We start from the raw sequence: 10,872 nt of genomic DNA, 5'->3' as shown, positions 1-10,872 counted from the left end.
TAAAATAGCTACAAAGCAATTTGCAAATAATATAAAATAATTTAAAATTTAAATTTTGTAGCCAAAGTGGACACCAAGATTAGTCAGGGGTGTTCTTCTCTAGAAATCTGTCCGATTCTAGAATAAGCCGCTACAGTGTCCTAGTCCTTTCCGCAACTGCAGTCCCCCCCCCCCCTTCCTTTCCCATATAAGTCCCTTATTCCTCTCATTTACCAATTTCCTTCACGCATTTCCAACGTTCCCTTCCTTTTTTCCTCAATCCTTTCCCCCATACCATAGGCGGCGAAAACCACCAATAAATGCATTCCCAAAGTGGATTGACGTCAGGTCGGTCGTAAAACTACAAACCAAATCTTTTTGTTCTTTTTTAAATCATATTACGCCGACCCCAAATGATTGGAATAAGGGTAGGAAGATGATATATATATATATATATATATATATATATATATATATATATATATATATATATATATATATATATATATATATATATATATATATATATATATATGCGTTTTGTAAGAATCCCCTGTAAACTATAGAATCGAACAAAACACGATATCTACAGGAAAATTTTAGTATCAAAAAGAGTCATAAATTTTGATTTGATACTGACCAACATGAACTAGTTTGCCAATAGACTTAAGTCAAAATTATTATGATTTTAATCTATTAATGTCCAAAAATCAAGAAATTTTAAAAAATTTATCCCTAAGAGGATATAATTTTCAAAATACATGCATTCAAAGTCACGGTTCAAGAATAGCTAGTCTCGTATATATTATACGTATATTACACGTAGTCATCAATTCTTTAAATTGAATTCATAAGATGCAATGTAAATATATATATTAATTATCTATCTGTATCTAAAAACAAAAACTAAAGTCCAGTTTCTACTTCTGTTTATGTTTTTTGAAACTGTCACATCAGTCAGTGTCAAACTGTCAAATAAGTCCATATCAAAAAACAACCAATTTCATTTTCCAAAAATTGAAAATTAAGTTATGTAAAACATAGCTTTAGTAAATATTGCTAATTATGATATCATTTCAAAAGGTAAATAATCTTTTTTTCAAAACACAATTTAAAAAACGTTTTTTTCGGCATGTGCATTCGGAACAAAAATTACGGGTTCTATACCCATTGGAAAGTAAAAAAATATTAAAAATTAATGGTAAAGATGCACCAGTGTTTCTACAAGGACTCATCACTAATGACATGCGGCATTTTGAGGAAGGAGCAAAATCTATGTATGCCATGTTTTTGAATAACAAGGGTAGAGTACTCTATGACACCCTTATTCATAAATGGAATGACGACGCTTTCATGATAGAATGTGATAAGATAGTGCTGAGCATGCTACAGAGACATTTAAGAATATACAAATTAAAAAGGCTAGTTAATATAGAAGATGTAAGTGATCAGTTCAGGTTATGGGCTTTCATATCATCAAATGAAAAAGTTGACACCAAAATTGATTATAAAGATGAAATTGATATTTATAAAGATCCACGACTTTCAAATCTAGGTTATAGAGTGTTATCATCAATATCTATAAAGGAACCCCAAATAGCTGACATATTTGGCAATGATGTTACAGTTGACAAGAACGAGATTGGTTACAAGTATTTGAGACACAGGTTAGGTGTAAGTGAAGGGGCTGAAGACTTACCGCCTGGTACATGTTTTCCTTTGGAAGTCAATTGCGACTATCTTCATGGAGTAAGCTTTCATAAAGGCTGCTATATTGGACAAGAGCTGACAGCACGAGTTCACCATACTGGTGTGGTTCGTAAACGAATCATGCCATTAAAATTCCATGAAAAAATAAGTGAGAATTTGGAAAAAGATACTGTGATCTCAGTTAGTGGTCAAACTAAATCTAATATAGGAAAACTGAAAAGTTATAGCCAAGATTATGGACTAGGTTTAGTTAGGATAAAAGAGGCTCTTGATGCAAAAGCTTTAAGTGTTGGCAAGCACACAGCAGAAGTAATTAAACCTATTTGGTGGCCTATTGAAGCACCTAAAGAGAAAGTAATGGTTACCAAAATGGAATGATTTACTGTGAGATTCTAGTCCTTATAAATACTTACATGTAAAATAATAATTTTAAAATATAGTCTAATCAATAAAGACCTGCTAACATTTTAATATTCAAATTAAATCATTATTATTAATAAATAAACATGATTTTTTTATTAGTATAGTCATTATGTTCTTTCTATTCTTCTATCTATTTTATATAAATCTATATAAACAAAGTTGGTTATATTATTTGTAACTTCAGAATAGTAGGACATATTTTGATCATCTATGATTTTTTAGATTTGTCTCTACCCCAAACAGCAGAATAACTAGTAATATATTGGAAAGATTTACATAAAAAAAAATACAGGAAAAAATATTTTAAACAGTTAAGCAGTATGAAGTTCGCCAGATCAGCTAGTGTTTTATAAAGATTTATACTAATATATGTTTTTACCTGATGGATCTATATATAATTATTATTCATAAATTGTGTTTTTAGGATGCAAGATTCTAAGCATAAAGAGGACACAGCACCAGTAGTCTATAATTTTCAATGTGTAAATTGCAATATGAATGAAAAAGCAAATTACAAAGGGATAAAACCTCCTTTCTCACGCAATATAGTACTGAAATACCCAAGCTATGTTATGAAGGATCCCTTTAGCCCCCCAGGAACTGGAGAAATACTTGTACTGGGTGCTGATTGTGCTATGTGCAATAAAAGTGTTTGTATAAACAAAGATTGTAGTTTATTCTATCAAAAAACATATTGTTTAGATTGTGTTAATAATTCTTTAGATAAGTTTCCTGCAGAAGTTTGTAATAAAATTAGTCAACTGAAAAGAACTTAATATATACACTATTGTTACTACCATGGTTTTATTTCGTCTAGAATCTCAAATACCCAAACCATTAAGCTAGAAGAAAAACTGTTTTAAAAATGTTCAAGAATTTATCATATACTCCAAAACACTAAAAGCCTCTTAAAAAATAATTTGGTAAATTGTTTAAGACAATCTGTCTATATCTTTATCCTATACATATATTCAGATGTCTGTCTTCAAAATTTGATTGAGCCCCTTGTGCAACCTTACAGATTTATAAAAAAAAAAGTTAAGTAAATTTAGCCCTATTACTAAGACGTAAGGTTCACTTTAACTTTGATTGGATCGCAATCATAAAGCAGAATTTGAGCCATAAAATGTGGTAAATGTAAAATTAAGACACATTTCTTTATTATACAAGTAGTTGGGTGTTTGTTCATCAAGATCGTATGCAGCACTCCTTAAATAAGACATCAAACCCATAATATAATAACCTCGTACCGTGCGCCCAGTCCATCTGTCACCCTGTAAAATATTACTGTTATCTGTGTTATATATGCCATCCACAAAGATAAAAAAAAGAAATTTGGTTGTAAAATGAAAATAAAATTTTTATAAAATACTGTTTACTTTGGCTTTCCAGTCCGATTTACAGTATTTTTAATTCCACAAATTATGTTCAATAACACAGTTAAATTCGACTGAAACTCTCAGTAACATATAATACACAAATTGAAATTTTTATCATTACAAGCCGTACATCAAAATGGGGTACAATGTGATCATTCTACTGTGAGAATAATGCACACCATGCCTCACTTTCTTAAAACGTATCTTAAAAGTAATAAAAAATTACAGTATGGTAATTACATTAAGAAATATAATATATTAATAAGCTCTAAAATCAGGACAAAATTAAATACACTTGTATTATTTCCAGTCACTCAAATCAAGTTTGATAGCACCACATTACATCATAACCCTTTTACAAAATTGTCCAGTGACTGCCAGTTCCACCACATAAATACTACCAATAATATATTTATAACATAGTAGGTCAATTAATAACAATCATTAAGTTATAAAGTACGTACATATAATTATGAAATATTGAGACTTCATTTATGAATAATTCGTATTTAGTTGAAAATTATTGCTTTTTCTCTGTCCCAATAAAATGTACTTACATATAACTATTGACAGCTACGAACATGGTACACGTGTAATATTCGAGAAAAGTAGTACTACGACGAGTCTAAGTATAGTTACCATATTTTTCAACTAAACAGCTTTGTGATGTAAAAGCACAGATTAAACTACTATAAAGATATAAAATGGACATTTTATTCTTCATAAAAATCGGCAAATAAATTGTGATTAAAAAAATTATCAGTAACATTAATTAGTTAAAAATTACACAATGAGAGACATTATTGTTGTATCTTCATTATTTTTATACGGGCAGTGTGTAATTAAGATTTTACCTTAATAAAGTAGCATTTATCTACTTATTGTTAACATTAATGCTACTTATTGGTAGGTACAATCATTCACAAGCATTCGGACAAATACATGCGACTCAAAAAGTTTTGTATCACACAAGCTGTAAACTATATTATATTTGTTCATGTGTACATATTTAAAAGTGAACCTACTCTATTTAATGACTGAATTTTCAGTATTTTTCATAGAATGTATGTTATATTTCAATACCTATATGTTTTTCATACCAATACAAGTAAATATATCCCAAATACCTGGTTTCTATTGAATTCCTAAATAAAAAAAAAAACATGCGACCGTCAACATTCAAAAACATCTTTTTAAACACTAAGATTACGGGGGCATATAGCAGTAATAATAAAATTTATGATTACACCCCATTATTACCCATATTAATTTTTTTTTATACATAAAAAAGGTAATTTTGAAAGTGAATGCTGCTCCCTCAGCATATTAAATACATCGATAACACTAAGACATTTAGAGGCGTAATATTTATTTTACACGATGAGATTTACTTTAGAATAAGATTTTATACACAAATCATACTGGCCTAAAAGATCTTTGCAAAATAACACAAATATAAGATTTAAGCGCCTTGGACGGGAAGTTCTTTGTCTTACAATATTGTTATTTAGATATACATATATTATTATTTAGACACCGTAAGAGCAACAATGATTTTTTTCCTCTAAAAGGGTAGGTACGCGTATCCTAAACTAATTTTCACAGCCGAAACGAATAATGATTATGACATTATGTATTCGAAATAAGAATAGGTGTTAGAACATTAAATTGACACAAGAAACAATTGTGACTACTTGTAATGCAATTATTTATATATTTTTTTTATTGTAAAAGTTTTAAAACAAATTTGCTGATATTATATCAAGAATCAATTTTTACCGTTCGCGCGTAATGTAACACATCGGTAATTGGTATTATATGGGGGAACACATTTAGATGTATCATTTGTAACGCGGGTATATGCTCACGTAATATGAATTATTACATTACATGAGCATATTTGTAGTCAATATTTGCTTTCACACGAAACGACAAAATTCTGAACAATGATATTTATGTCCATAAGTTATATACAGGGTAAAATTGGTAGCGGTCGTAAAACAAAATTTGTTAAATAAAAAAATTCCCATTGTGTCCCACAAATAAAAAAAAGAACGTCTTCAATTGTGACAAGACCAGTTATTTTGATCTAAAAACAAAACTACTGAAGTAACTCTATAAATTAAGGATTAAAGATGTTCTTAAAGATTAAAAGAATTTTCCAAATCGGTTTAGAACTGACGGAGTTATAATGTAACAAACGACAAAAAAATACAGCCGATATGAGAATCTCCTTTTTGAAGTCGGTTGAAAACATAAAAAAAAATCGAATCCCCATCAACAGCTGCACCGTGTTAGTATGATAGTTTTAAAATCTTTTGTCGTTTTTTTAAACATATTTGTTTGATGATAGTGTACAATTTCGCTGGTAGAATGCTGCCTTCAACGGATGGTCACGATTTTGATTTCACCCTGTATATTTACCAGGTATCGTCATATTTATCTTCGCAATTTGCTTCAATTTTCTCAGAACACAATTACATTCAACAGTGATTTTTTTATAAAACGAAATTATTATATGAGTTAATACTAAAAAAAAAAGTTATTTTTTTTTAGTTCTCATAAAATCGGTAATTTTTACTTCCATATTATAAGAAAGCAATAAATGTTTAATACTTATTTTATTAAATAAAGTAAATCTAAATATTATAAATTTATATATTCTGGCTAGTCAGACATTTTATTATTTATTTTCTATTGACGCTTAACATGGAAACGTTACCAGTCTTGTTTATCGAGTGAGATATATGGGGGGTAGAGTTAAGGAAAACTATTCCATATGAGGGACCAGTAGTAAGTGTCCCATTATAACTTATAACAGTTCCAAACATCTCCAAAATGGCACTAAAGTAGCAACAGAGTAAGAATTTAGCCGCTGTGAATGGATTGAGAGGGAAAATTTCATATTGTTTACTATTTAATGCATAATTAAAAATTTTACAACAATATTTAACATTAATTATATATCAATGATGTTCTATTTTAGAGGTTTCTTTAGAAAAAAAAAAAATACAACACTAAAATGCATAAGTGATATCCTTATTTACTTCTTTAAAATTTACCCACATGCTACTTTAACACCACCTTCATTTTTTATAATTTTACATTGTATTACAAAGTGCCATTCTGAAATAGTACCATACCTACCTGCAAAAGAAAATTAAAGAATCGATCGCTGTCCATTTCCTTTTGTCAAGACTAGTTTTGCCCAAAGACAGTATTAGTCTCATGCTCCTTACTTATATAATATAGTAAATAGATTACATAACATTAAAAAAAGCAAATGAAAACATATTAAAAAAGATTCTAAAAGAATGCCTGGAAAAAATTGATATTGAGACTGAAAACTTGCGTGGTATCAATAAAACTTAAAGTACATATTCAATATAGATAAGACGAATAGAGTTAGAATAGATAAGAGTTATTGGATTTATATATAGAAGTATATATAGAAGTATATATAAAAGTATAAAAACAAACAAAAATAGATAAAAATAGTATACACAATAAAACCATTTTTCATCTCACTTTAAACATACACACACACTGTTCACCTTCTCTCACACTACACGCTGAACGTGGCTCCTTTTTATACAGAGATTTTCCTTAGCTCGTCCCTCCATAGTAAGATAGATATAAAAAATATAATAATATGCCACAAGTCAAATCCTTTCAAGAACATAATTGTATCCAAATTATTTTTCTATGGGTTGATTAATCAAAATAATTACCGATTAACGTTTAAACAAACAAATAAAATTACAAATATGCAAGGTTCATTAATCACTCGTAGATATATGTTTCTATTCATTTCTAGTTTAAAATTTCATAATAATAAAAAAAAAAAAAACTAAAATTGATGTGAATATAAATATATGTATATTTCAAAGGTATCAAATATCTTGTATAAACGACTACTGTAGCATTTGTAACGAAAATCACGTGTTAATTATGTGATAGTATATTTTGTACAACATATTTAGGTATGTCTGTCACCAACTATTCTAAACAACTTGAGTCATATAAAAAATCGTATATTTTAATTACATAAAAACATATCATACCTTTTATTGGTTTGTGAACGTGCATTTAACATTACAAATAATATTGATATGATTCTTTTATATTATAAAGATTGTAGTAAACTTTTTCGTTGCAGCAGTGAGTTCCAGTACGCATCATCTTCATTATTATTATATTATTATTCTTTTTTAGTGACAATGGCATGTCTCCTTTAAAAAATAAAATTCTCCTCTCCTTGGATATATGCCATGCATCGCTACATTGTACTGCACTTTATAAATTCTTTAACAAGTCATGTAATTTTGATGCAATAAAGTCTTAAATAAATAAATAATTTTAGTTTTATACATTATTTTATCATTTCCTGTTAAATATTTCATATACGCTCAAATACTACTGTTTTACACCTCTGTCACGAGACACAGTTATTGATTATCTACCACTTCGTCACTTTGTCAAGTACTCAGTCACAAACGTGTCCCTATGTAAATAAAAGTTTAAAGTAATATATGATTGTGTGAAGTGGAATATTTAATAAAATATTCCACTATTAAATACTAATCACAGAAGTTCTTAACCAGAAATTTAAATAATTTTTTTGACATATTGCATAATATTTTAAAGTTTGTTGTCTTATCAAGTAATGTGACACAGTGGTATTAAATAATATTTTTAAATGGTTATAATTAGAATTTCGTTATATCGAGTTATATACAAATAAATGTTATTATTTTAGTCAAGTAAAGTAATAAAAAAATTAATATTAGTTTTTGCTTGACAACTAATAAATTAAAACATTATTGCGACTGAGGTGTTTATTTTTGGTTAATATTCCGACGAAAGCAGAAGTTTAATAAAAAATATGAAATAATAATTCGCTGCATTATGTTTACAAATCTACAGTATCTACGCAATAAATTAATAAAATGTATTTTACATTATAATTAAAAAAAAAAATTTATAACAAATCTAAAAATTTATCACGCAGACTGTCGATAGAAAAGAAGAATGTTAGAATATTATTATTATGGCATTAGATTTGCAGTAAATAGCCAATAATAGCATTACCTATGTATACATACGTAAAACTTTGCTGCTTTGTCCATTAAAATTAAAAAAAACATCATTTTTAGTGAGAGTACCTTTTACGATGCTTGAACGATTCACAAAAATTTGTTTAGTGGAGTAATTAATTAAATTATTCTAATAAACAAATTAGTCGGTAGTAGTCGGTTATTATTTTGTCGGTTATTCTTATTAATTTGATACCTTTGACTCGCATAACTATATTGTGATGGTGTGTTTTGGAATGTATACTATACACATATGTACTTATAAACAATGTTAGTATGAAAAGTCTAATTTATATATATCATAGCTTTCGATTAAACACTACCGGAATTAATTGATAACAAATTACTACGCGACAATCGCTGTATTTTACATTAAACTTATATATTAAACCTCGAAAACTTTTTATAACATTTTCACAACATTTGCACTCCAAATAACGTAATATATTAATGACTTAAGAAATTACATACTCGCTAATATATTATGTAAATTAAAATTAATACATAGATTCATTGTAACATTGAGCTGGGTAGATATTACAAATTTTAATATTCAATTTCGCTTGGTAAATGTTACGCATTCTAAGCCCACCTAAAAAAAAATAACCATTTGTTTCCTTTTTATGGCAACATATAATCATACCAATATGAAAAAATAACAAACGACGCTAAGCGTCAATGTTGCCAGTAAAAGAAATGATTACCGAGAAAATTGGCTTTGTAGTTATTAACTTTTCAGTCGGGCTTATAACTATTGCGTACCAGCTTTGTTCCAACATATTAGGGTCAACGTATGGACGAAGTTTTCATCGATGCGTTGGTCCGAGACCATGCAATGTGGGGCAAAGCTTGAATACATAACATTTAACACACACAGGAAACTCCTAATAGTCATATTACCAATAATAATGTTACTAATTCCCAATTACCACATCTTACTTAAGTATATTTACACAAGAGTAATACCAGTCGTGCCTTTGACAATATGAACATTTCAACTGACAAGTAAATACAGTATAACAACTTGTCTTGTAGTACATATCGTGGCGTGTTATGTTAAAGTAAATTGACATTACTAACAATGCAATAAATACCTTTAAGAGAGAAAAAAGAGCAAAACAAAAGAGAAAGAAACATTTTGATAAATTCATCACGTCAAAGAAATTTTTACTAAACTAATTTAAAATTAACTGTAATGCCAAATTTCATTCGATTTAACTCTTATTAAAACTAAAATTAAGCCGCCGGCATTTTCAAATAGTATCACATCATTGAACTCAACAATTAAATATAAAAACTATAAAATTACAAATTCACAAATAATGAAACTATAAAACAGTAATTATTGTTTCATAGCTATCATTATGTCTAGATCTGCCACACTCAAAGTTTTTTTGGATCACTTAAGTATTCAAAACTGTGTTTGTGGGGCATTATTTTTAATATTTTTAAATGTATGTGTGAGAAAAAATTGGAATTTTTTTAAATTCAGACAATGGAATACAAACAATGGTCGGGAACATGGAAGCCTAAGAGTATGACGGATCTAGAACATTCTAATTTACACATTCCAATGTGGGAAAAATAAGGGGAGGAACAAGAGTGGGATTAACAGAACGGTGGGGAGGCCTAAATGGGTGTAGCCCTACGATTGATCGTTAGGGGTCGTCAAGGATGCGTCAGATTCGGGTGCAGGGACCGATTCAGGGGCGGAGCCGGATCCGGCTATGGCGGCGAGCTGGTGCGCGGCGAGGGCGATCTGCGCGCGCAGGTCCCTAGCGGGAGCCGCAGACGCGGCGGGCGGGGGCTCCTCGTCGGGGGAGTCGTCCAGGTCGGCCGCGATGTCGTCCAGGGGCTCCTCCGCCTCGCTGCCCTCCGGCGTGTGGCAGCGTACCGGCTCCGTCGCAGTCTCGGACGTCGTTTCCGGCTCTGACGTCTCTTCCTCTGATTAATGAATAATTTTTATGAAGGACCTCACTAAAAAATATTAATCTTATTCTGACTCTCATAAAGATATCCCTTACTGTTACTGTACATATAAACCGTATGTACAGTAACATCCTAACCAAATTTACATAGTGAATAAATTCAATATTTCGTCAAAATATTTATTTTCATGGTTTACGATGACTTCGGTTTGAAGGGTTGGATATGGCGTGAATTTACAGGGTACAGAGGAATAACACCTGAGTCCTCAGGAATGGCAACGCATGGGGGGTATCATGGGCGAAACAGTATGTGTGTGTACTGTTACGTCTGTGGTACTGCTCATGTCTATAGGCGAC

At 29.9% G+C, this 10,872-nt stretch overlaps 2 protein-coding genes across 3 annotated transcripts in view; one reads left to right on the top strand and one right to left on the bottom strand.

The window, feature by feature from the left end:
* The first annotated feature begins 920 nt into the window (after nucleotides 1-920).
* Nucleotides 921-2,906, top strand: LOC113519638 (putative transferase CAF17 homolog, mitochondrial). Its single transcript, XM_026904780.3, has 2 exons — nucleotides 921-2,073; nucleotides 2,537-2,906. The coding sequence occupies exon 1, from the start codon at nucleotides 1,045-1,047 to the stop codon at nucleotides 2,065-2,067; it is 1,023 nt and encodes a 340-aa protein (XP_026760581.2). The 5' UTR covers nucleotides 921-1,044; the 3' UTR covers nucleotides 2,068-2,073; nucleotides 2,537-2,906.
* A 564-nt stretch (nucleotides 2,907-3,470) lies between these two features.
* The window catches only part of LOC113519813 (ubiquitin carboxyl-terminal hydrolase puf), a 46,524-nt gene continuing 39,122 nt past the window's right edge, over nucleotides 3,471-10,872 (bottom strand). For both annotated transcript variants that reach the window (XM_052900371.1, XM_052900372.1), the window contains exon 56: nucleotides 3,471-10,531. In XM_052900371.1, coding sequence (XP_052756331.1) covers nucleotides 10,233-10,531 — 299 coding nt within the window. In that variant the 3' untranslated portion in view covers nucleotides 3,471-10,232. The remainder of the gene's footprint in view (nucleotides 10,532-10,872) is intronic.

The sequence above is a fragment of the Galleria mellonella genome, unplaced genomic scaffold (genome assembly GCF_026898425.1).
Source record: "Galleria mellonella isolate WM207_F2 unplaced genomic scaffold, CSIRO_AGI_GalMel_v1 utg65, whole genome shotgun sequence".
NCBI classification, from domain to species: Eukaryota; Metazoa; Arthropoda; class Insecta; order Lepidoptera; family Pyralidae; genus Galleria; species Galleria mellonella.
Note: the sequence above shows the minus strand (reverse complement) of the source record. Positions and strands in the feature narration are given on the sequence as shown.